We start from the raw sequence: 27080 nt of genomic DNA, 5'->3' as shown, positions 1-27080 counted from the left end.
AGTGATGAAAAGAAATACAGGGTAAATAAAAACAAGCTTGGAAGTCTATTTGTAGTCTCACCTACAATACTAACCACAGTAGTATTCACTCAGCCACCTCAGTAACTGTTCAAGATATCCTGTAAACCTCATACTTAAACTTCAGTATTCTCAAGGAGACCGCACACAAATAATTATTATTAATAGTTCCTTGTTTAGAGATGACATGTATTTTTATGTGTTATTCTGCATTATATTCTGCTGTCATTTATCAAGATGAGGTGATCGATCTGCCATTTTGATTTCTCTGTTATAGTGAGAAGAAACCAGATTATTGGAAATGATAAGAAATGTAGAACAACACTTCACAACAGGCAGTTCACTACTGCACAAATACAAAACACAGACGTATTGTCCGCGTCCCAAATGACACCATATTCCCTTTATAGTGCACTACTTTTGACCAGAACACATAGGGCTCTGGTCAAAAGTAGTGCACTAAATAGAGAATAAGGATGCCATTTGGGACGCAGTCATCTTTAGAGGTTCACCTACTTTTGTTTATCCCGTGAGTCCCTGCTCTTGGCGCGGTTAGTGCGGTTGGTGGCGGGGATAGAATGGACCGAGGAGCTCTTTTTGGTGGAGGAATGGGAGGAGTGGGAGCTGTGGGAGAGGCTGGCCTGGGACTGACCCGCGTTGTGGTCAAACTGCATCAGGCAGAAGATCAGGTCTGATGGCACCAGCTCAAAACCATACGGTGGGTTAGTTATTACATACCTGGGGAGGACAGCGGGCAACGAGAGAGAGAGAGAGAGAGAGAGAGAGAGAGAGAGAGAGAGAGAGAGAGAGAGAGAGCAGAGAGAGAGAGAGAGAGAGAGAGAGAGAGAGAGAGAGAGAGAGAGAGAGAGAGAGAGAGAGACAGAGAGAGAGAGAGAGAGAGAGAGACAGAGACAGAGACAGAGAGAGGGAGAGAGAGAGAGAGAGAGAGAGAGACAGAGAGAGAGAGAGAGAGAGAGAGAGATTCATGTAGTCCTTTACTGTATATGGATGTTGGCCGGGCAAATGTAGATACAGTAATCATTATCAAGTTATCGATTTATCCAAATGTATCAAAATTACCCATCTACTGTTATTCTAGTGGACAATGTGTCAACGGTAACTCACTTCCCAACATACTCACCGTTTAGTGCATTGACTTGTATGACTTTGTGTGTTTAGATGTGCGTCTCTTAATCGGTAAATTCCGAAGCAAAGCATGTTGTATGTTTTTAGCGCTTTACAAAATAAGTCACCGTAGCAACCACCATCCTGCAAGGCAGAGAAGCAGACATTTTAAGATTTGAGTTTTGATGTTTAACTAACAGCTTGTCCCTATATAATTAATTTATATTGTGGATCAAATGGAGCCTTGTGGAATTCCTTTTGTGATTTCCTGGAAACTAGATTTGTGTCCATCCACATTGACACACAGTAGCCTAACATTTCATTATATACATATCCACAGTTTGTATGGTTCAGGATAGCATAGGGGAAACAGAGGCCAGGATATATCATTCAGCCTCCTCTACATGCCTTGTTCTCCCCTACTGGTCTGTTCTATACTGCAAGAAGAGGTGACAAAACACAACCAGTCACTTACCCCCAAGTCAGCGAAAGGCCCGTCGTACAAGGCTAGCTGTGCGACACGACACCTGTCCCGGTTAGCGAGGGTCTGCGGCGTGCTGTAGCCTCCTCGTAATGCGTTCTCCTCCGCCAACAGACCCTCCAGCTCCGGAGTGGCCCCCCCTGTTACCAGCGTCCGGATCAGGGTGAGGATATTATCATTGAAGTATGTCTGAAACGATGAAGGAGAAGAGAGAAGAGAAGTGTGAGAGAGAGAGAGAGAGAGAGCAAGAGGGAGAGATTGTTAAGCAAAGCCAACACAGTCAAAGTCACAACTGAATCTATTCAAAGTGCCATGCAGCCAGTCTTCTAGGACTGAAGAGACAGTGCTATCTAACCCTGGTCTGTCTCTTCACATCGCCCTGCATCCAGACTGAAGAGACAGGAGATTCCAATAACTGCAGGTTACTCTTTCTCTCTCTCTCTCTCTCTCTCTCTCTCGCTCTCTCTCTCTCTCTCTCTCTCTCTCTCTCTCTCTCTCTCTCTCTCTCTCTCTCTCTCTCTCTCTCTCTCTCTCTCTCTCTCTCTCTCTCTCTCTCTCTCTCTCTCTCTCTCTCTCTCTCTCTCTCTCTCTCTCTCTCTCTCCCTCTCTCTCTCTCTCTCTCTCTCTCTCTCTCTCTCTCTCTCTCTCTCTCTCTCTCTCTCTCTCTCTCTCCCCGTCTCTGTCTCTCTCTCTCTCTCTCTCTCTCTCTCTCTCTCTCTCTCTCTCTCTCTCTCTCTCTCTCTATCGTCAGACAGAGCCACAGTGACTTGTTTCTACACATATTCGTGCTGTTGAGGTACTCTTAGGGCTGGTAAGAATGAAGGGTTTAGATAGAGAAGGGACTGTAGTGTAGTAGTGGTGGGATCATGAGTATGTAACAACCCTGTGTTAGTTAATTCCAACACTGTTGATTTAGAGAACATGTTCAGGTCTTTTTCTTTCTCTGGCCTTTCTGCTTAAAGCATATCTTGGTCACGGCTTTGTTCCCCATTAGTGAATCTGTACTGTGATGTCTGCACCCTATTCCCTATGTAGTGCACTCATTCTAACCAGGATCTGGGAATAGGGGTGCCATTTGGGACATAACCATGGTGACTGTCTGTCTGCTTGTCTGTCTGCCTGCCTGTCTGTCTGCTTGTCTGTCTGCCTGCCTGTCTGACTGCGGTTGAAAATTAGCCAGCTGGCTAAAACCGGCACTTTTACTGAAACGTTGGTTAATGTGCACTGTCGCTGTAAAAATAAACTCAAACTCTGTCTGTCTGTCTGCCTGCCTGCCTGCCTGCCTGCCTGCCTGCCTGTCTGTCTGTCTGTCTGTCTGTCTGTCTGTCTGTCTGTCTCTGTCTGCCTGTCTGTTTATCTTTCTGCATGTCTGTCTGTCTGTCTGCCTGCCTGCCTGCCTGCCTGCCTGCCTGCCTGCCTGTCTGTCTGTCTGTCTGTCTGTCTGTCTGTCTGTCTGTCTGTCTGTCTGTCTGTCTGTCTGTCTGTTTATCTTTCTGCATGTCTGTCTGTCTGTCTGCCTGCCTGCCTGCCTGCCTGCCTGCCTGCCTGCCTGCCTGTCTGTCTGTCTGTCTGTCTGTCTGTCTGTTTATCTTTCTGCATGTCTGTCTGTCTGCCTGCCTGCCTGCCTGCCTGCCTGCCTGCCTGTCTGTCTGTCTGTCTGTCTGTCTCTGTCTGTCTGTCTGTCTGCTTGTCTGTCTGTCTGTCCTTGCTTGTTCTACAAAGGAACATCTTCCCTGTCTGGCCTGCTGTCAGGGCTCCAGAGTAGAATGACGGATGAGCCTGGTCTACTAGATAGCTTGACCTTTGTCTACAGTGAAACTCACTTAAAGGCAGCTTCTGTTCCAGCCTCATTCAAAGTGAAAGGTAGACAGATGAAGCCATCGTACCAGGTAAAGTGCCAGGCTTTCTTGTCTGTCTTCCTGGAGTTTTTTAACCACTGGGACATAACATGTTATTGTACCAATGGGATTCCTCTAAGACCTTTCTTGACATGATGATGTCTGTGTAGAGACCTTTTAGTTAGTAACATCAGTAACACTTTATTTTAAGTTACACATATTGGCCACTCATTTGAGGTTCATAAGTGTGTATATAAGTAGCTTTATAAGGCCTTTATTATGTCTTATAAGCCATGTATTAGTGTTTTCTTATTCAAACACAAGTCATGTATATTACTACCTTCATTGTTAGTTCCAATAAATGCTTATTACCAGTTAATAAACAGCAAGTTACACAAGAAACAGGCTCTTAGTAAGTGGTCTCAGTGTGGGGCTAATAAACAGGCTCTTAGTAAGTGGTCTCAGTGTGGGGCTAATAAACAGGCTCTTAGTAAGTGGTCTCAGTGTGGGGCTAATAAACAGGCTCTTAGTAAGTGGTCTCAGTGTGGGGCTAATAAACAGGCTCTTAGTAAGTGGTCTCAGTGTGGGGCTAATAAACAGGCTCTTAGTAAGTGGTCTCAGTGTGGGGCTAATAAACAGGCTCTTAGTAAGTGGTCTCAGTGTGGGGCTAATAAACAGGCTCTTAGTAAGCGGTCTCAGTGTGGGGCTAATAAACAGGCTCTTAGTAAGCGGTCTCAGTGTGGGGCTAATAAACAGGCTCTTAGTAAGTGGTCTCAGTGTGGGGCTAATAAACAGGCTCTCAGTAAGCGGTCTCAGTGTGGGGCTAATAAACAGGCTCTTAGTAAGTGGTCTCAGTGTGGGGCTAATAAACAGGCTCTTAGTAAGCAGTCTCAGTGTGGGGCTAATAAACAGGCTCTTAGTAAGCGGTCTCAGTGTGGGGCTAATAAACAGGCTCTTAGTAAGCGGTCTCAGTGTGGGGCTAATAAACAGGCTCTTAGTAAGCGGTCTCAGTGTGGGGCTAATAAACAGGCTCTTAGTAAGCGGTCTCAGTGTGGGGCTAATAAACAGGCTCTTAGTAAGTGGTCTCAGTGTGGGGCTAATAAACAGGCTCTTAGTAAGTGGTCTCAGTGTGGGGCCTAATAAACAGGCTCTTAGTAAGTGGTCTCAGTGTGGGGCTAATAAACAGGCTCTTAGTAAGCGGTCTCAGTGTGGGGCTAATAAACAGGCTCTTAGTAAGTGGTCTCAGTGTGGGGCTAATAAACAGGCTCTTAGTAAGCGGTCTCAGTGTGGGGCTAATAAACAGGCTCTTAGTAAGTGGTCTCAGTGTGGGGCTAATAAACAGGCTCTTAGTAAGTGGTCTCAGTGTGGGGCTAATAAACAGGCTCTTAGTAAGCGGTCTCAGTGTGGGGCTAATAAACAGGCTCTTAGTAAGCGGTCTCAGTGTGGGGCTAATAAACAGGCTCTTAGTAAGCGGTCTCAGTGTGGGGCTAATAAACAGGCTCTTAGTAAGTGGTCTCAGTGTGGGGCTAATAAACAGGCTCTTAGTAAGTGGTCTCAGTGTGGGGCTAATAAACAGGTTCTTAGTAAGTGGTCTCAGTGTGGGGCTAATAAACAGGCTCTTAGTAAGCGGTCTCCAGTGTGGGGCTAATAAACAGGCTCTTAGTAAGTGGTCTCAGTGTGGGCTAATAAACAGGCTCTTAGTAAGCGGTCTCAGTGTGGGGCTAATAAACAGGCTCTTAGTAAGTGGTCTCAGTGTGGGGCTAATAAACAGGCTCTTAGTAAGTGGTCTCAGTGTGGGGCTAATAAACAGGCTCTTAGTAAGCGGTCTCAGTGTGGGGCTAATAAACAGGCTCTTAGTAAGTGGTCTCAGTGTGGGGCTAATAAACAGGCTCTTAGTAAGCGGTCTCAGTGTGGGGCTAATAAACAGGCTCTTAGTAAGCGGTCTCAGTGTGGGGCTAATAAACAGGCTCTTAGTAAGTGGTCTCAGTGTGGGGCTAATAAACAGGCTCTTAGTAAGTGGTCTCAGTGTGGGGCTAATAAGGGCCGTAAGTACTGTAATATGTGTTCCCTATTCTAAAGTGTGACCATATTTTTACTTGGCAAACTTTTTTTCCAGAAATGGCCTCATTGGACAGAGAGGGGCGCGCCTCCCCTCATATATGCCATACAAGCAACAGTCAAGTCGAAATGTAATGCTTTAATAACCTCCATTAAACAAATAAGTCGTAACAAAGGCCTTAAAATAAAGTGTTACCTTAACATCTATAGTTTTCCCATTCCAAGTAACCCATTTCTTTATTGTGCATTTACGGTATTGAATGTCTAAACCATAGGCTCTTGGCGTTACCAGCCGCGGTCTGAAACCAGGTGTCTGGCAAGCTACAACGCTGTGTGAACCCACTGAGCTAAAGGCTACACGCAATCGCTCAGGGGAGCCAACACAAGCCTTCAGGTCTTATTTCCCTCATTAAAATCCAAATCAATTTATAACATTTTTGACATGCGTTTTTCTGGATTTTTGTTGTTGTTTTTCTGTCTCTCACTGTTCAAATAAACCTACCATTACAATTATAGCCTGATCATGTCTTTGTCAGTGGGCAAACGTACAAAATCAGCAGGGGGATCAAATACTTTTTTTTCCCCCCCTCACTGTATGTCTTACCGCACTCATCAGGGAATCCAGCACACTGACTGCGAAAGCCGTCCCACAGGCGAAGGGCTGAGTGAGGTACAACTCTGTGTCAGGGTCATCATCGTCATCCTGGTCCAGGAACTGAACATTGGAGTCGTTCACTGGTGGGGAAGACATTAAAAATATTGACATATTGATATGTATGCTACTACAGTGTCATAGCGTAGCATAACAGTCAGGCTGCTCGATATACAGTATAGTATAACTCCATTTGATCAACAGTTCAACCATATGGAGGAAATAATTATCATGCATAACATATACTTGTACACACAGACTTGCAGTAAATGTGCAACTTAATATGAGAACATTATTCACATCCAACAGCGATTGTGAAGCGTCACAGATTCAGTCATTGGTTACGTACACAATGCCTGATGACACAGATTCTTTAAACAGCCAATGACTGTGGATATGGATTGATATGAGAGTGAGAGGTGATTTCATATTTCATAAGTAGACATTCAAATCATTTTTGGTACTTGGAGAAGATCTCAAATGTTTATAGGCATCTTCTATGGAAGCAAACAGATATTGTATCTACGAGTATTGTCTCTACGAGTATTGTCTCTACGAGTATTGTCTCTACGAGTATTGTCTCTGGTTGGCTTTGTGTTCAGCTGTTACAGCCCATATACTGGCTGTTCATGCACTCATGACTTCATGCATATTAAAAGCCTCAAGCTTTGAACTTCAACACAATCTACAGTATCAACAACACCAATAAGACATTGTTTTGTCTTGGAAATACAGTAAATATAGATATAAGTCTTGTTACATATCTTTGTTTTACCGCCCCAAAAACGATGTCAATATTTTTGAAATACACCTTTGAGCACAAAAAAACACCTACAGCTTTTATAAAGAAAGTACTGATGTTGAGTTTTGTTTCAGAAGTGCTACTTCTGTCAGGACTTCCAGCCGCGTGCGAAAATAAACATCAGTCAGATTTGACAAGAGTCAGATGAAAGGAAGGAGGTCATTGGCCAGAGAAATTATCTATGAACAACTAAGATGCTACTATGGAAACAGAACTAAGATGCTACTATGGAAACAGAGAATATGATCTATGAAGAACTAAAATGATGCTATGGAAACAGAGAATATGATCTATGAAGAACTAAAATGATGCTATGGAAACAGAGAATATGATCTATGAAGAACTAAAATGATGCTATGGAAACAGAGAATATGATCTATGAAGAACTAAAATGATGCTATGGAAACAGAGAATATGATCTATGAAGAACTAAAATGATACTATGGAAACAGAGAATATGATCTACAGTATGAACAACTAAGATGCTACTATGGAAACAGAACTAAGATGATACTATGGAAACAGAACTAAGATGATACTATGGAAACAGAACTAAGATGATACTATGGAAACAGAACTAAGATGATACTATGGAAACAGAACTAAGATGATACTATGGAAACAGAACTAAGATGATACTATGGAAACAGAACTAAGATGATACTATGGCAACAGAACTAAGATGCTACTATGGAAACAGAACTAAGATGATATTATGGAAGCAGAACTACTATGGCAACAGAACTAAGAAGCTACTATGGAAAAAGAGAATATGCTCTATGAAGAACTAAGATGATACTATGGAAACAGAACTAAGATGCTACTATGGAAACAGAGAATATGATCTATGAAAAACTAAAATGATGCTATGGAAACAGAACTAAGATGATACTATGGAAACAGAACTAAGATGATACTATGGAAACAGAACTAAGATGATTTCTTTGCAGCAATTTGACCATGAAGGCCTGATTCACGCAGTCTCCTCTGAACAGTTGGTTGAGATGTGTCTTTTACTTGAACTCTGTGAAGCATTTATTTGGGTTGCAATTTCTGAGGTGCAGTTAACTCTAATGAACTTCTCCTCTGCAGCAGAGGTAACTCTGGGTCTTCCTTTCCTGTGGCGGTCCTCATGAGAGCCAGTTTCATCACAGTGCATGATGGTTTTTGCGACTGCACTTGAAGAAACTTTCAAAGTTCCTTCATGTCTTAAAGTAATGATGGACTGTCATTTCTCGTTGCTTATTTGAGCTGTTCTTGCCATAATATGGACTTGGTATTTTTACCAATAGGGATATCTTCTGTATACCACCCCTACCTTGTCATAAAACAACTGATTGGCTCAAATGAATTAAGAAGGAAAGAAATTCCACAAATTAACTTTTAACAAGGAACACCCGTTAATTGAAATGCATTCCAGGTGCCTACCTCATGAAGCTGGTTGAGAGAATGCCAAGAGTGTGTAAAGCTGTCATCAAGGCAAAGGGTGGCTACTTTGAAGAAACTTTTTTGGTTACTACATGATTCCATATGTGTTATTTCATAGTTTTGATGTCTTCACTATTATTCTGCAATGTAGAAAATAGTAAAAAATAAAGAAAAACCCTTAAATGAGTAGGTGTGTCCAAACTTTTGACTGGTACTGTATACTGGCTGTTAGACAATGTTCATATATCATGATTATCAATGACGTCAAGAAGTTTGTATGACATTTTAATTTGCATTGCAAAATTCTGGTAACTTTCCCAAAATTCTCAGACTTTCAACAAATCCTGGTTGAAGGATTTCCTGCTTATTCCCTCACGCTTCCAGGAATCTTCCAACTGGGATTTCTGGAAAACCTGGGAATGTTGGGAAAGTTGCCAGAATTTTGCAACCCTACCTGCAAGTCACATTATTCTGGTTTACAATGTGATGTGTAATTCCTATTTGAACCCAGACAGAATTAGGATATCCAACAGATGGAATTTTTATTCACCCACAACCTGCATTCATAAAGACCGGCAGGGTTAGGAACATTGTGAGGAGACTACCTAAGCCATCTAAACTGGACAACCATTTCAGTAATGGTGCAAAAAGTCAGATTGCATTAGTTTAGAAAAATGTATGTTATTTATCTTTGTGTAGCATAAGATTAATGAATCAATTAAATTACATGCAAAAACACAGATATTAAAAACAATTCTACAATCAACCTGCAGTAGAGCATTCTGGGAATTATTATAATAATTATGGTCCAAATGTGCCTTTTATTGGTGCCTTTAGGTTAAAGAAATTCTGCCATGGTGGGTATTGAGGGTACACAAAATATGTTTGTACCCTGGGAAACATTTACATTTTAGTCATTTAGCGGATGCTCTTGTCCAGAGCGACTTACAGGAGCAATTAGGGGTAAGTGCCTTGCTCAAGGGCACATCAACAGAGCCTTGTCGGCTCAGGGATTCGAACCAGCAACCTTTAAGTTACTGGACCAACACTCTAACCACTATGCTTCCTGCCGCCCAGAAATATACCTTCACACCGTACCCGTGTTGTTGAGAGTGAGTGTGTGATTATTGAACTTTTATATTCAAAATATTGGGTACAAAAATGTACCATTATACTCTTCAGCCGCACATGTACCCTAAAAGGTACCGAACAGTACCATGCGAGATTATATGTGTACCTCTGAAGGTACATTATGTGTATTTTAATATTTTTGTACAATAGGGGACAATAATGTACCCTAACCATACCCTTATTTCTAAGTGTATGAAAACAGAACGAAGGTGCTACTATGGAAACAGAACTAAGGTGCTACTATGGAAACAGAACTAAGGTGCTAATATGGAAACATAACTAAGATGCTACTATGGAAACAGAACTAAGTTGCTCCTATGGAAACAGAACTAAGGTGCTCCTATGGAAACAGAACTAAGATGCTACTATGGAAACAGAACTAAGGTGCTCCTATGGAAACAGAACTAAGGTGCTCCTATGGAAACAGAACTAAGATGCTACTATGGAAACAGAACTAAGATGCTACTATGGAAACATAACTAAGGTGCTCCTATGGAAACAGAACTAAGGTGCTCCTATGGAAACAGAACTAAGGTGCTCCTATGGAAACAGAACTAAGGTGCTCCTATGGAAACAGAACTAAGATGCTCCTATGGAAACAGAACTAAGATGCTCCTATGGAAACAGAACTAAGGTGCTCCTATGGAAACAGAACTAAGATGCTCCTATGGAAACAGAACTAAGATGCTACTATGGAAACAGACACAAGGACTTGTATTGAGAAAGAAAAGAAACTGAGGAAAAACAAGACAGTCAACAAGAGAACCCAGAGTTGCATAATGCAATGTGCTCAAAGTGAATGAACCAGACTAAGGCTACATCCCAAATGGCACCCTATTCCCTACATAGTGCACTACATAACAAATAGAGTGCTATTTGGGGTGCAGCCTAGGCCTCTTGGACCAGGAAGCCAGAGAAATCAAAAGGAAGCTTTTTTGGAGGAGGATGAGGCGGCGGCTCGGCGGCTGCAGATCAACACTGAGGCAGTGGCTTCTTACCCAGCTCTGTTATTATTTGTATGTTGATCCTACTGCTTGTATCCTGACTGAATGAAACCACAGGCAGGACTTTGGCTGCTGGTTTTGCTAACGGTGCTACAGACAAGTGTCAGGGAGAAATAGTTACGGGATGAAGCATGTTCAACAGGTTAAGATTAGATTAATTTATCAGTCATGAATGGTTGAAAACATGAAAATCACCTTCACAGTGTTAGAAAGTACAGATTGACTGAGGAATTCTGGTCTGTTTAGTTGATTAAAAACCTGAAACATCCGTACTATACCACACTGGATTAGATTAGATTAGAAAAACTTTAATATTCTCAATGAGGCAATTCATTTTGGAGTTTTTTTCATCACTCTATATAAACTATACAAAAAAAAATGATGTATATAATTCCATGAAACCTTCCTTTTCACCCATTTCACCCTCTTTAAGGACAATGCCAAAGTGACATTTCATTCATACCTGCTGACATACCTAGTTCAGTGATAATGGGGACGTTGGCTCCTGTTGTGATGGAAGCCTGTCGGAACAACCCCCCGTGAACTGGACTGTTTTCAGGAGAGGACCTGTCCATGCCTGGCAGGGTGAAACCTACATGGAAACATACATAGGTGCCTATGACTGCCTACGACAGATGATATAATGCCTTATTTTAGCTGTTATAAAGGCCTTATGAATGCATACATTGTAAGGCCTACAGTAACGTGTTAACACAAAACCATATTCATCTTACGAGGCACTTATCTATTCTCTGAAGAACGTATAGTGGTAGAAAGAAAATGGAATTGATATGATGATTTATCAGTACGTTATAACATATTTTAGCCATTCTTGGTCACATTCAAGTCATTTGAAGTAGGACAATATTACACAATGTTGAGAATTCAGCTATATTCATGAGAGTTGCCTCCATCCGCAAATATAACCTAGTAAATGTTACATGTTGCTCATTTTGTTTTCCGTCAAAGTGTCACCGTCTAAAAACCTTGTCATACATAACATAGCCACGAAACAACAAATACAAGTGACGTGAGAGTGAATTTAAATTGACTTGACGTCCCTTTCCTCTCCTCAGACTGACAAGTAAACACATAAGCCTGTGTTTCGACATCTGTCACTTGCTGCTGACTAAGCCAAACCACTAGGTCATACGAGTATTAGAGGAACAACCAAAGTGCGAGGACCTTTTTTTTCTTTCAGGTCCCTAAAAGCATTACATTATGTGCCAGGACAGGAATGACAGTCCATTATTGAAGCCCATCTCTCTTCACTTCCACTCCTCACACGATGTCAGGAATTGTTTGATATAATATTAAAACATGACTTACTGTCTAATGTTTTGGGGTAAGATTGATTACAAAATAATAATAATAATCAAATTTGTATTATAATCTACAATTTAATTAGCTTTATGCCAGGATAATGCCAATTACCAACCAGTAGCGATCTAGTCATTGTAACCCGAGGAACAATCATCACCAGGGGTTCCTGTCAAACACACACACGCACGCACGCACGCACACACACACACACACACACACACACACACACACACACACACACACACACACACACACACACACCTTTCCTGCCAGGACCTGTAGAGCATTGAGGTAGCCTGCAACACCCCTTCCTTACTTTGGGAGGTAGCCTGCAACACCCCTTCCTTACCTTGGGAGGTAGCCTGCAACACCCCGATGCTGTCGTCAAACTGCATGGACTTGATGTTGAGTGACGCCAGGATGCATTCCTTGTCCTGCAGTGAAGCGTCGTCGATATTGCTCTGATTGGCCGACAGGATGACACACATGTCACAGAGGTTGATATTGACGGCCCTCAGATCGGCCCGGCTTAACGGTGTGCCCTGTGACAGGAGATGACCAAACATTATGTTATTCTATAATAAATTATAACAGTAGTTATAGTTTAGGAGAGTGATAAAAAGATGAGCAAAGATAATGTTATTTTTTTATAATACCTTGTACAACATTGTACATAAAATAGACATAGACGGCTTTTAACATGGAAATCAGTCGCCAATTGGATGGAAACCCAGTAGACCCAGCTGCTATCACATTGGTGTCTATGGGAGAGCCACTCCCTTAAGTAGACGGGAACTGAGAACATTTGAACATGATAACATTTAAAGGTGTAAACAGCGATGTAACATTAAATAAAGACAGTTATTGTATAGAGTGTGAATGGTTACATCACATCACTGAGTCTCTGTTTCAGTTAGTTCATTCATAACACGGTCCAACATACACCCACACAGTCGTGAAGAGGGCACAGCAGCGCCTCTTCCCCCTCAGGAACCTGAAAAAGATTTGGCATGGGCCCTCGGATCTTCAAAAAGTTCTACACCATCGAGAGCATCTTGACTGGCTGCATCACCGCTTGGTGTGGCAAATGCACCGCCCTTGACCGCAAAGCGCTACAGAGGGTGGTGCGGACACCCCAGTACATCACTGGGGCCGAGCTCCCTGCCATCCAGGACTTCTATACCAGGTGGTGTCAGAGGAAAGCCCCAAAATTTGCCAAAGACTCCAGCCACCCAAGCCATAGAGTGTTCACTCTGCTACCGTCCGGCAAACGGTACCGGAGCATCGGCTCTTTGACCAACAGGTTCCGAGACAGCTTCTACCCCCAAACCATAAGTCTGCTAAATAACCAGACTGCTAAACAATCAATGAATGGTACCCGAACTATCTATACGGACCCTACGCACACTCAATAGACTATATATACACACCATATACACACTTTACCCTGCCTTCATGTACATATCTACCTCAAATACCTTATTATTATATATCCTGATACCTAGTCACTTTACCCTGCCTTCATGTCTACCTCAAATACCTTATTATTATCTATCCTGATGCCTAGTCACTTTACCCTGCCTTCATGTACATATCTACCTCAAATACCTTATTATTATCTATCCTGATGCCTAGTCACTTTACCCTGCCTTCATGTACATATCTACCTCAAATACCTTATTATTATCTATCCTGATGCCTAGTCACTTTACCCTGCCTTCATGTACATATCTACCTCATATACCTCGTACCTCTGCATATTGATCTGGTACTGGTACTCCCTGTATATAGCTCCACATTGATCTGGTATTGTACTCCCTGTATATAGCTCCACATTGATCTGGTACTGGTACTCCCTGTATATAGCTCCACATTGATCTGGTATTGTACTCCCTGTATACAGCTCCATTGTTGTGCATTTTATTTTATTCCTCTTGTGTTACTATTATATTTTTTAGTTTTAACTCTGCATTGTTGGGAAGGGCTTGTAAGCAAGCATTTAATGGTAAAGTCTACACAAGTTGTGTTCGGCACATGTGACAAATACATTTTTATTTCTTCTGGAGGAAAACACACTGACGATATCAATTTTCAAAATGTGATTTAGCTCTACTCACAGGTAAGATGGAGACTTTGGGGAAGTTGTGAAGGGTCTCCCATTCCCTCTTCAGATACTCCAGAGAACCCACAAACACGATGGGTTTCAGCTCGTGGTAGTGGAAGTTGCTAGCTCTCAGAGGCATCACGAGGTTCCTAAGGCCCACCAAAGCCGACTTCGCGTCTCCAAATATACAGACGACCACGTGGCCGCTTAGAACTGTCATGGCCGCTTCACTCCGGGTCTGCATTGGGTCAGACAGAACCAAACGGGATTGTAAAATTACCACAATACAACTTTTATTGTCTAATTTGAATTGTAAAACGTGTCTATTACAATTTAGCAATGTGTTCAGGTGATTTATTTTCATTCAGTTAATCTGAATATCTTAGAAAATAAATTGTCCATTAAAATGATGATTAGCCCACTGTAATATTTATAGACTGTCATTGTAATTAAGAAAATTGCAATATAGCACATTGGTATAAGAAATGTCCTATACACAGGACTCCCCCAGTGGAGCAAATGGCATGTCAACCACCTCATTACAACGTGTTTAACTGCCCTGTCTGGTAGAACTTTGTGATACGACAAATCTATTCACAGGGAGAGAACCGTGTCACTGGACGCGTTCCAAATGTCACACTATTCCCTTTATATAGTGCACTACTGTTGACCAGGGCCCATACGGAAAAAAAAAAAAAAAAAAGTAGTGCACTATGTAGGGAATAGGGTGCCATTTTGGGACACACCCGCTGATGAATGACCACCTCAGCGTGAGGGAGTGAGGTACCCACCAACATGACCTTCTCGATGTCTTTGGACTGGCACCAGTGGAACATCCCTGTGGAGTCGTATTTCTTCACGTTCACATCCATGTTCTCAATCTGTTCATTCCCCGGCATGAGGAGAGGATCATGCCTAATCAAACAAAAGAAGGAGGGAGAGAGAGAGAGGGGAGGAAGAGAGAGAGAGAGAGAGAGAGAGAGAGAGAGAGAGAGAGAGAGAGAGAGAGAGAGAGAGAGAGAGAGAGAGAGAGAGAGAGAGAGAGAGGGGAGAGAGAGAGAGAGAGAGAGAGAGAGAGAGAGAAGAGAGAGATAGGGGGGAGGGAGAGAGAGAGAGAGAGAGAGAGAGAGAGAGAGAGAGAGAGAGAGAGAGAGAGAGAGAGAGAGAGAGAGAGAGAGAGAGAGAGAGAGGAGAGAGAGAGAGGAGGGGGAGAGAGAGAGAGAGAGAGGAGGGAGAGAGAGAGAGAGAGAGAAAGAAAGAGAGAGAGAGAGAGAGAGAGAGAGAGAGAGAGAGAGAGAGAGAGAGAGAGAGAGAGAGAGAGAGAAAGAAAGAAAGAGAAAGAAAGAGAGAGAGAGAGAGAGAGAGAGAGAGAGAGAGAGAGAGAGAGAGAGAGAGAGAGGGAGAGAGAGAGAGAGAGAGAGAGAGAGAGAGAGAGAGAGAGAGAGAGAGAGAGAGAGAGAGAGAGAGAGAGAGAGAGAGAGAGGAGGGAGAGAGAGAGAGAGAGAGGAGGGAGAAGAGACATGAAGGGATGAGAGATAGACCTTGAGGGAGGATAGGAGGCTTGTCGTCGTTGTGTCCTTTTAAAACGTAATGAACTGCCGCGTTGTCGGCGGCCGCTGCTCAATATTTGAACATCAAGGCGAAGGGATTATTAGGCAATAAATTGAGGAGCATTATTTATATGCGGTCGTATAACTGGAAAGTGGATCGTTGGTTGGTGAGACATATTCATCTGGTTTATTTCGGAGCAGATAGATGCGTGTACTGTATATCATGCATAAAAGCACGAGAGAAAGGACTTCAGGATACTAAAGGATGTTTGGTCTACATCTCAGAAGAACCTTCAGGTCAGGGAACCTGACTGCTGCTTACAGTACGGGTGTGTCCCAAAGGCATCCTATTCCCTATTTAGTGCACTACTTTCACCAGGGCCCTATGGGCCTTGGTCTAAAGGAGTACGCTATATAGGGAAAGGGTGCCTTTGGGACAAAAAAAACGATGTGTTCGGGCCCTCTTTCACGGGTGTTAAGTGTCCCTGCACTCAACATAGCACTTTAACTCCTTTTGGGTTTTCACATATCAGCATGACTGTTTCTATCCTCAAAACACACTCATCAATATAATATTAGAAACATTTTAGGGGATCTGCAAACAAATCACTTTTACTCAAAGCCAAAAGCTTTTTCGTGTTTGTTTTTTCCCCAGGCTTTTTTTCTCTGGTTATTCCTGTCAGAAGTGATCAGTGGAGACGCCAACCAACCGTCATCAGACTGAGTGACATCTAGGACAGTGGTGAGGCGAAAGGAAGGAGATTGCAGCAAAACACTGTCTCTGGGTGCATCCCAAATGGCACCCTATTCCCTATATTGTATAATCCTTTAGACCAAGGCCCATGGGGTTCTGGCCAAAAGTAGTACACTGTATAGGGAATGGGGTGCCATTTGGGACAAACCTTCCGACTGGCATGAGCATGGAGAATTACAGCCTCCTTACAGCATACAGCTTCTGACGGTGTGCTCCTCACGGTAAAAACTTTTAACAGACCGCACTTAATGTTTCAGCAATTTGCCCAATCATATTTGCTTTCTAAACTGAAGGCCATTAATGTTTTAGCATCCAAGCGTTGTGTGTGTCAGGACCGAACAAATTATTTTTTACTGAGCGCGGTTATGAGCATCTGAGCTTGATGCTATCGTACACTGACCACTGAAATGGTCTCCGAACAAGGGTACCTGTGTTTGTAGTGTGTGTTGACGCTAAAACAGAGATGAGATTTTGAAAACAGTTGTAATATTCATGTTGTGGAGGCAGATAGGGGAGAGGAAAGTCATCTCATTTCACATGGGGACAATCTTTAAAGCTCATTTTATACGGGATAAATTATTGTGTTTTAGGATATAACGCCTAATCACCAAGCGCTACAGGACTAGACAAAAAAGCATGCCTTTTACCAGATTTATCTTTGAAAATAAATATTTGAATAATCTACTTTTAGTTCCGTACATCGTCACTAGCTTTTGTTACAACATGGATTTGTCAAATACTGAAGATTATACTCTCTGAAATCTAGACAGGAAACATCTGTCATCATCCCTTTAAATACTTCATATATTTTATTAGTTAAGAGCACTGTATCTTTGATCTGTATGGACACTAGAAGAATGGCACCCTAAGTAAGGTTTTAAGTATGCATGACGCTGTCAACTGAAACTACAATCCCTCAGGCTCCACGAGACAGGAGAGCTAAAATGTCTGTCTGTGGGGATTTACCCCAAGGCTATAGGCATAATGTCCTCCCTCTCAGGAAAGTAGTTGAACAACGCAGGCAAACGTCTTCTTTAAAATGCTTTCTACTTCTCAACCTCCAATCTGTCAGGAGAACTCAATTCAAAATTCAAAATGACCCGGATATGTGAGAGACACACAAAAGGTTGTGTTTAAATGGGGATAGCTGAGGTAAAGGGTCAAGTTTTGGTTGTAATAATACACAGTGCATTACTTCAATATGTGAAGATACACGACATGACCAAAAGTATGTGGACACCTGCTCATTGAACATCTCATTCCAAAATCATGGAGTTGGTCTCCCCTTTGCTGCTATAACAGTAGATTATTCAAATATTTATTTTAAAAGATAAATCTGGTAAAAGGCATGCTTTTTTGTCTAGTCCTGTAGCGCTTGGTGATTAGGCGTTATATCCTAAAACACAATTATTTATCCCGTATAAAATGAGCTTCAAAGATTGTCCCCATGTGAAATGAGATGACTTTCCTCTCCCCTATCTGCCTCCACAACATGAATATTACAACTGTTTTCAAAATCTAATCTCTGTTTTAGCGTCAACACACACTACAAACACAGGTACCCTTGTTCGGAGACCATTTCAGTGGTCAGTGTACGATAGCATCAAGCTCAGATGCTCATAACCACGCTCAGTAAAAAATAGTTTGTTCGGTCCTGACACACACAACGCTTGGATGCTAAAACATTAATGGCCTTCAGTTTAGAAAGCAAATATGATTGGGCAAATTGCTGAAACATTAAGTGCGGTCTGTTAAAAGTTTTTACCGTGAGGAGCACACCGTCAGAAGCTGCATGCTGTAAGGAGGCTGTAATTCTCCATGCTCATGCCAGTCGGAAGGTTTGTCCCAAATGGCACCCCATTCCCTATACAGTGTACTACTTTTGGCCATTTTAAATACAGTACTTCTTTACAGAAATGTATACTGTTAAACCAACGTTTCATTGGAATGTACACTATAATTGAAGCAGTTAAGCCTAAAATCACCCAGAGTGCATGGTGATTTACAGCTATTTACTGTAAATAATTAATATGGTACATTGCTGTTAGTTCTATTGTATAAAACTGTTTATAGTCTGCTTTATGTGTCTCACCCGACATCATGAGGTTGGCCCCTGAAACAGATTTTTTAAAATCTACAGTAGGCATAAGTTATTATTGTAAATAAATACAGTATGTTTTACATGATGCTTCCAATTACAGTAAATAATTGTATTTTTCAGCATTTCACCCATAATGCAATGCAATCCACAACATGAATTCTGTAAAACACATTTAAGGTATTTTACTGTGCATTCTACATTGTTTTACTGTTGAAATGACAGAAAATACGTACAGTGTTTGGTTATACCTCTAGTTCAATGTATTTACAGTACAACAATGTCAACCATTAGCTCCTTATTCTGAAATGTAAACATTTTGGCCGATCTAACATCATCAATTGACTTTTATTGTATTTTTTTGGGACCTTTATTTGACGGTATTATAAATCGGTATGAAGGTGAGAGGAAGAGCAGAACAGATGCTAATAAGAGTGAAAGCATTAGTGGTTTTACACCCCAGGAACATATTTCATTACCAGCACACGTTTCACCACTCACTCAGTGGAGGCCTGTCACTTCAATCTGCGCTCCCCGCCATTACTGCCGAGTGAGGCACAGACTCTGTCTGCCAAGATGGCTATCTCTCGCAGTCTCAGACAAACTGTGTCCCGAATGGTACCCTATTCCCTATATAGTGCATTAGCTTTTTGACCAGAGCCTATAGGTCTCTGGTCATTAGTCGTGCACTGTGTAGGGATTAGGGTGCCGTTCGGAACGCAGGCTCGCCTCAGCTGCAGTGTCCCTACATGACGTGTGTCACAGTGCGGACGGGGTGTGAGCAAATGCTGCGTGACTCCGTCTCATGACCCATAAAGGGGTCTGTGGAAATGGTGTTAATTTCAGCCAGGAGGAAATCGTCAAGGAGGGCAGAAAAGGAGGGGGTAGATGTGACTTGTTACTTCAGTGACACGTCACATTCTCTCTCTGTGTCCCAAATGACACCCTATTACCTATTTTTTGAACAAAAAACGAAGTGCACTATGTAGGAAATAGCATGCCATTTGGGACACATCCTATATCTATTAATATCTCCACAGCTGATTCTACTGAGTGCACTTTCAGGGATCATTTCTATATTTCTTGACTTTAGAAAGGTGTTTCTAAAGTGTGTTTTAACTTCTTTTTTTTTTTTTTTTCGGGGAGGCAGGTAGCCTAGCGGTTAGAGCGTTGGGCCAGTAACTGAAAGGTCGCTAGTTTGAATACACCAGCCGACAAGGTGAAAAATCTGTCAATGTGCTCTTGAGCAAGGCACTTAACCCTAATTTACTTCAGGGGCGCCATACTACTATGGCTGACACTGTAAAACAACACATTCCACTGCAACTATTTCTTTTCTTTTATTATTGCTTTCATCAACACGTACTGTAGGCGTTGTGTTTCATTATTTACACTATGTTGACTGAGTGGAGTTGAAATTGTTGTGAATGACATTGGTTTCAGATCCATCCATTACTTATTTTTGGAACATTCTAATTAGTAATATTTATCCTGAGAAGATACTTGTATATTGTAGACTTATCAAAGAGATGGATGAATTTAGATTGACTTTCAACATGAAAGATAAAACATCAGTAGCATATAAAATCCATGCATTTTAGAACAAATGAGTTGACAGCTCAACTGAGAGGAAACTCTTGCTAGAAGCTGGGCATTTTAAATGTGCTCTTCCATCATTCCCTTTATTAAGAGTACTGTAGCTACATTAGCTTCCACTATTCCCTTTAGTAAGAGTACTGTAGCTACATTAGCTTCCACTATTCCCTTTAGTAAGAGTACTGTAGCTACATTAGCTTCCACTATTCCCTTTAGTAAGAGTACTTTAGTAAGAGTACTGTAGCTACATTAGCTTCCACTATTCCCTTTAGTAAGAGTACTGTAGCTACATTAGCTTCCACTATTCCCTTTAGTAAGAGTACTGTAGCTACATTAGCTTCCACTATTCCATTTAGTAAGAGTACTATAGCTACATTAGCTTCCACTATTCCCTTTAGTAAGAGTACTTTAGTAAGAGTACTGTAGCTACATTAGCTTCCACTATTCCCTTTAGTAAGAGTACTATAGCTACATTAGCTTCCACTATTCCCTTTAGTAAGAGTACTTTAGTAAGAGTACTGTAGCTACATTAGCTTCCACTATTCCCTTTAGTAAGAGTACTTTAGTAAGAGTACTGTAGCTACATTAGCTTCCACTATTCCCTTTAGTAAGAGTACTTTAGTAAGAGTACTGTAGCTACATTAGCTTCCACTATTCCCTTTAGTAAGAGTACTTTAGTAAGAGTACTGTAGCTACATTAGCTTCCACTATTCCCTTTAGTAAGAGTACTGTAGCTACATTAGCTTCCACTATTCCCTTTAGTAAGAGTACTTTAGTAAGAGTACTGTAGCTACATTAGCTTCCACTATTCCCTTTAGTAAGAGTACTTTAGTAAGAGTACTGTAGCTACATTAGCTTCCAATATTCCCTTTAGTAAGAGTACTATAGCTACATTAGCTTCCACTATTCCCTTTAGTAAAAATGTAAAAAAAATTAAGAGTACTATAGCTACATTAGCTTCCACTATTCCCTTTAGTAAGAGTACTGTAGCTACATTAGCTTCCACTATTCCCTTTAGTAAGAGTACTATAGCTACATTAGCTTCCACTATTCCCTTTAGTAAGAGTACTGTAGCTACATTAGCTTCCACTATTCCCTTTAGTAAGAGTACTGTAGCTACATTAGCTTCCATCATTCCCTTTAGTAAGAGTACTGTAGCTACATTAGCTTCCACTATTCCCTTTAGTAAGAGTACTGTAGCTACATTAGCTTCCACTATTCCCTTTAGTAAGATTACTTTAGTAAGAGTACTGTAGCTACATTAGCTTCCACTATTCCCTTTAGTAAGAGTACTGTAGCTACATTAGCTTCCACTATTCCCTTTAGTAAGTGGAAGCTAATGTAGCTACAATTTTTTTTTTACATTTTTACTAAAGGGAATAGTGGAAGCTAATGTAGCTATAGTACTCTTACTAAAGGGAATATTGGAAGCTAATGAAGCTAATGTAGCTATAGTACTCTTACTAAAGGGAATAGTGGAAGCTAATGTAGCTACATTAGCTTCCACTATTCCCTTTAGTAAGAGTACTATAGCTACATTAGCTTCCACTATTCCCTTTAGTAAGAGTACTATAGCTACATTAGCTTCCACTATTCCCTTTAGTAAGAGTACTGTAGCTACATTAGCTTCCACTATTCCCTTTAGTAAGAGTACTGTAGCTACATTAGCTTCCACTATTCCCTTTAGTAAGAGTACTATAGCCACATTAGCTCCTAGCTGTGAATGAACACTCACTCTGTCCCGCTCCGCTCCCCCGCCCCCCCATACAAACTGACAAAGGCATGCTCTTCAAAACCCACAGCCAATCTGTTGATCATTACTTATTTACAAGGGCCGTGGGGCCCCCAGGTCCTGTAGGAAACACATTTGATATGGTATTCATAGCCAGATGGTTTTTCTATCAGCTTGTAGAAATAAACTATCCCTTAGGCTACTACAAACAATCGCTTCTCCGACTCCACAGTGCAGGCAGCCAGTAACCTTAGTATTTCATGAAAGATTAGATCAGTATACAGTATTAGATCAGATGAGTATACAGTATTAGATCAGATCAGTATACAGTATTAGATCAGATTCACCTGTATACAGTATTAGATCAGATCAGTATACAGTATTAGATCAGATGAGTATACAGTATTAGATCAGATCAGTATACAGTATTAGATCAGATCAGTATACAGTATTAGATCAGATTCACCTGTATACAGTATTAGATCAGATCAGTATACAGTATTAGATCAGATCAGTATACAGTATTAGATCAGATCCACCTGTATACTGTATTAGATTCGATCCACATGTTTACCCAGCAGTATTAGCATGGCTAACAGAGGAGTAGGATAGGATAGGATTAACTTTAATGTACAGAGGGGGGAAATTGTCTTAGACACACAGTGCCGCTGTATACAAAATAAACAATGTGCATACACACTGTGGTGCGTTAGCGTCCGTTTAGCTAAGGGCTATAACATGAAAAGGCCTTAGTCTGATTAACATTAAAGATCCCCATGGCTTCGACTACCTTCCCAGGAGCCAGGGAAACCTCCTAAAGCGGTACAGTACAGCTCTGACACCACTTTGAAGTGAATCAAAAGAGGCCAAATGCCTCCAAATAAATATTACCAGTCAAACAGATCAAAGAAAACATGCATAAATTATGTGGCAAACAGGGACACTGTTTAGTTTCTGCAGAAAGATGATTTCCTCATGTAAGCAGGTGAGCAAATGTTTGTTGGTAACTGTAAAGTGTAGTATTATTATAACTAGCTGGGAGGTACCTTCAATTACAAATGTTTGTTAGTAACTGTAAATTGTAGTATTATCATAACTAGCTGGGAGGTACCTTCAATTACAACTTGCTTTTACACAAAGTTTATACAATAGCAATGTACAGTAGAATTCCATCATATTTTATGCGGAGATGGTTGGAGTTGTTCCGTACGCTGCTGTGTGACTTCCCTCTGACCTGGTTCATCTATTACCTTTCCCCTTCCTTTTAACGACAACGGCTCTTCTATTCCCTCTAATGGCCTCGTGTGTTGAATAGCAGTTCCTATCACCCGTCAAAATCAATAAACACTCAATTAATTCCATGGGACAAGATAAAAGCAAGATAGCATTTGACTTTCAGTTTGGATGGCGATGGGGCACATCACCTGTGGTCTTATGAACCAAAGACAGAACTCAAAGGGATCGCTACAATAGAGTTGCCCGGGGCGATAGAACCACAGGAGCCTCTCTGATTGGTTGGTGCTGTCATTAGTGTCACCGCTCTTTAAAGATCCAGTACATGTGGATGGGACTGGGAGGGGTGACGGTTTAGGCCTTAAAGCTTGAGTATTACTCAAACCGTCTGTCTCTCTCATGACATAAATATTGAAGCTTGTGTCTTGTCTTTAGCAGCTGACAAATTGACAGAGTAGAAATGCTTCCGCTTTAGAGAGTTCTCTGTCTCGCTCTTGTTCTTTTTCTTACTCTGTGCAACATTTATGATCATGGTTGTTATCCTATAATATGTGACTGAATTCAGGAAGTTGAGCATGTGTCAAATTTAGCAGATTGCCTTTTAAAAAAAAAATACATTTTATAAAAGTAAAGCTTCAAAATTGTATATTGGGGGAAACATGGGAAAGTTATGCTTCTTGGAAATTTGATACACTTATTCTCCCACTTTGGAGACAAGTAGGAAAATATCACTTGAATTATTTTCACACTTTAAAGAGAGCTCTTCTTTTTTTTATATATATATATATATTTTTTTTTCTTCTTCTAGGGGAATGGATCAGCTTAATATTGCAGATAGATTGTATCTTCTATCAATGTAATTGTCTGCATCACTTCCAATCCCCCATGTTTTTTATATATTTTTTTTATATATACTCCCCTTTATTACTTTTCAACCCCACCATCCTTTCCCTACTTGGAGTAAACTAGTGAACAACAACGCCCAGGCCTCCACTTCCGGTCTATACCCACCATCTACACCTTATGGACAGAGTTAATTTTACAATAATTATATTATATATATATATATATATATATATATATATATATATATATATATATATTTTTTTTTTTGCTCCTGAACTTCTTCTACTCTCAACCTCTCCGATCATTTTCATGATGTCCATCCGTTATGCCATATCTTTCTAACTGTGCTCTTTCCCAAAAGCTCCCAACATACAACCTATATACTTATTATGGACACAGTATGCTTACATTATTAGCTATCTTTGTTATTATTTGTTGTTATTTGTTATTAGTCCCATCCTTCAACTCTATTCAATACCTCCCATCTATCTCTTAACACCATCCATATAGGATTTCTATTTGCCATATATATTTCAACCGTACTGTGATGTTTTACAAAAGTTCTGAACCTTTCTATTCTCATTGCTTCTACAGATTGTGAATTAAAAATAAACATTTTTGCTAAAAGTATTATTATATTATTGATCGATTGACTATGACTTTTCAGATCACCCAGTAATGCTATCTGCAAGGTTAGTTCCAGGTAAATATTGCAATCCTTTAGCCATTCCTGGACCTGTGTCCAAAAACAAGCTACAAATGGACAGAACCAAAACAAATGATCTAATGATTCTGTCTCTTCACAGCAAAATCTGCAGAGCTGGGAAGATTGTATCCCCCATATAAATAACATTATATTGGTAGCAAGAATTTTATATAATAATTTAAATTGAAAGATTCTAATTTTTGAATCCGGTGTCGTTTTGCGTGTCAGTTCATAAACACTATGCCATGGGATCGGTACGTCAAAGATCTCTTCCCAACTATTTTGCAATCTATATGGGACGGCTGTCAATCCATTGGTCCTTAAGTGAAACTGATATACTTTTTTATTTATCACAGTTTTCCTTAACCAATTATGTTCTTTAATGCAAGGCCGACAGACAAGTTCCTTACTTTCTCCCCCTTCCACTTTCCTCTTCCACTTTTGCGGTAAGGCTGCAATTATTTGGTTGTAATTTTGGGTAGAGCAGACATTTCCATATGTTTTTGTTAGCTGCATGTGCGACATAACTCCACCAGTCCTACCGATGATATCATTTACGAAGAAAATATACCTTTTTTAAACATTCTGTCAAAAAATAAAGGTTTTTTGTCAATTAGTATATTTGAATTTAACCACAATATTTGTTGCATTATTTGTTCTGTCGTTTCTGGAGGATTAAATTGAAATTGCAACCAACTTTCTATGGCTTGTTTTAGAAATAGTGACATTTGGGAGATTATTTCCTTTTCAAATAACTGAAAGTGAGAGGTTGTAATCTGAATAAAGGGAAAAATGCCTTTCTTGAACATTGGATGAGACAATCTTACTAATTTGCTTGAGAACCAGTTCGGATTTAAGTATAACTTTTGTATGACTGAAGCTTTTAGTGATAGGTCTAATGCTTTAATATTTAATAATTTCTGTCCTCCGAATTCATATTCATTATATAAATATGCTCTTTTAATTTTGTCTGGCTTGCCGTTCCAAATAAAATGGAATATTTTTTTCTCATATAATTTAAAAAACTGTTCGCTAGGCGTAGGCAAGACCATAAGCAAATAGGTAAACTGGGATAATACTAAAGAGTTAATCAGGGTGATTTTTCCACAAATTGACAGGTATTTTCCATTCCATGGTAGCAAGATCTTATCTATTTTTGCTAACTTTCTATAAAAATGTATTGAAGTGAGATCATTTATTTCCTTTGGGATATGTATTCCGAGTATATCCACATCACCATCAGACCATTTTATTGGTAAACTACATGGTAATGTAATTTTTTTATTTTTTAGTGATCCAATACGTAATATAGTACATTTGTCATAATTTGGTTGTAATCCAGAGAGGTTAGAAAATGTATCTACATCCTCTATGAGGCTGTGGAGGGATTCTAGTTGTGGATTTAAAAGAAAACATGAATCATCAGCGTACAATGACACCTTTGTTTTTAAGCCCTGTATTTCTAATCATCTGATATTATTATTGGATCTGATTTTAATAGCTAACATCTCGATGGCCACAATAAATAGATATGCCGATAGTGGACAACCTTGTTTCACTCCTTTTGACAGTTTAAAACTTTCTGAGAAATAGCCATTATTTACTATTTTACACCTAGGGTTACTATACATGATTTTGACCCATTTTATAAGAGATTCTCCTAAATTGAAATGCTCCAGGCATTTATATATAAACCCCAGTCGAACTTTATCAAATGCCTTTTCGAAGTCTGCTATGAATAGCAGGCCTGGTTTCCCATATTTTCCATAGTGTTCTATTGTTTCCAATACTTGCCTTATATTATCTCCAATGTATCTTCCATGTAAAAAACCTGTCTGATTAGAATGAATAATATCCGACAATACCTTTTTAATTCTATGCGCTATACATTTTGCTAGGATTTTTGCATCACAACACTGAAGTGTAAGGAGCCTCCAATTTTGTAAATGGACTGGATCTTTATATTTTCCACTTGTATCCTGTTTCAGTAATAATGAGATCAGACCTTCTTCTTGAGTGTCAGATAATCTACCATTTACATAGGAGTGGTTAAAACATGCTAATAACGGTCCTCTTAGTATATCAAAAAAGGTTTGGTATACCTCGACTGGTATGCCATCCAACCCTGGAGTTTTCCCGGACTTAAAGTCTTTAATTGCATCCAGAAGTTCCTCCTCTGTAATTTCACCTTCACATGAGTCTTTCTGTGTGGCTGTTAATTTGACATTATCAATAGAACAAAAATCTCTACAATTAGCTTCAGTTAGAGGAGATGGAGGCGACTGAAAAGAAAACATATGCTTAAAGTACTTTGTTTCTTCCTTCAAAATATCATTTGGTGAATTATGGGTGACTCCGTCAATTGTAACCAGTTTCATTAAGTTCTTTTTGGTAGCATTCCTATGTTGAAGATTAAAAAGGAATTTTGTGCATTTTTCCCCATATTCCATCCAGTTTGCTTTATTATTATAATATATTACACTTGATCTTTCTTGAATAAGTTTCTCAATTTCTTTTTGTTTTTCCTCTAATTTATTCTGAGCCTCTATATTACAGTTTTTATTGCCATCTATCTGTTCTGTTAGACTTTCTATTTCCTTT

General features: G+C 40.3%; 1 protein-coding gene across 1 annotated transcript in view; it reads right to left on the bottom strand.

Moving 5' to 3' along the window:
• The window catches only part of LOC121547750 (calcium-activated potassium channel subunit alpha-1), a 197746-nt gene that overhangs the window by 4384 nt on the left and 166282 nt on the right, over positions 1-27080 (bottom strand). The window contains exons 20-27 of the mRNA XM_045209901.1: positions 14756-14879; positions 13978-14202; positions 12210-12402; positions 11013-11129; positions 6125-6255; positions 1619-1813; positions 1160-1287; positions 535-756 (exon numbers count right to left, since the gene is read on the bottom strand). Of these exons, the coding sequence (XP_045065836.1) occupies positions 535-756; positions 1160-1287; positions 1619-1813; positions 6125-6255; positions 11013-11129; positions 12210-12402; positions 13978-14202; positions 14756-14879 (1335 nt within the window). The remainder of the gene's footprint in view (positions 1-534; positions 757-1159; positions 1288-1618; positions 1814-6124; positions 6256-11012; positions 11130-12209; positions 12403-13977; positions 14203-14755; positions 14880-27080) is intronic.

This window comes from Coregonus clupeaformis, chromosome 31, assembly GCF_020615455.1.
Source record: "Coregonus clupeaformis isolate EN_2021a chromosome 31, ASM2061545v1, whole genome shotgun sequence".
Lineage (NCBI taxonomy): Eukaryota > Metazoa > Chordata > Actinopteri > Salmoniformes > Salmonidae > Coregonus > Coregonus clupeaformis.
Note: the sequence above shows the minus strand (reverse complement) of the source record. Positions and strands in the feature narration are given on the sequence as shown.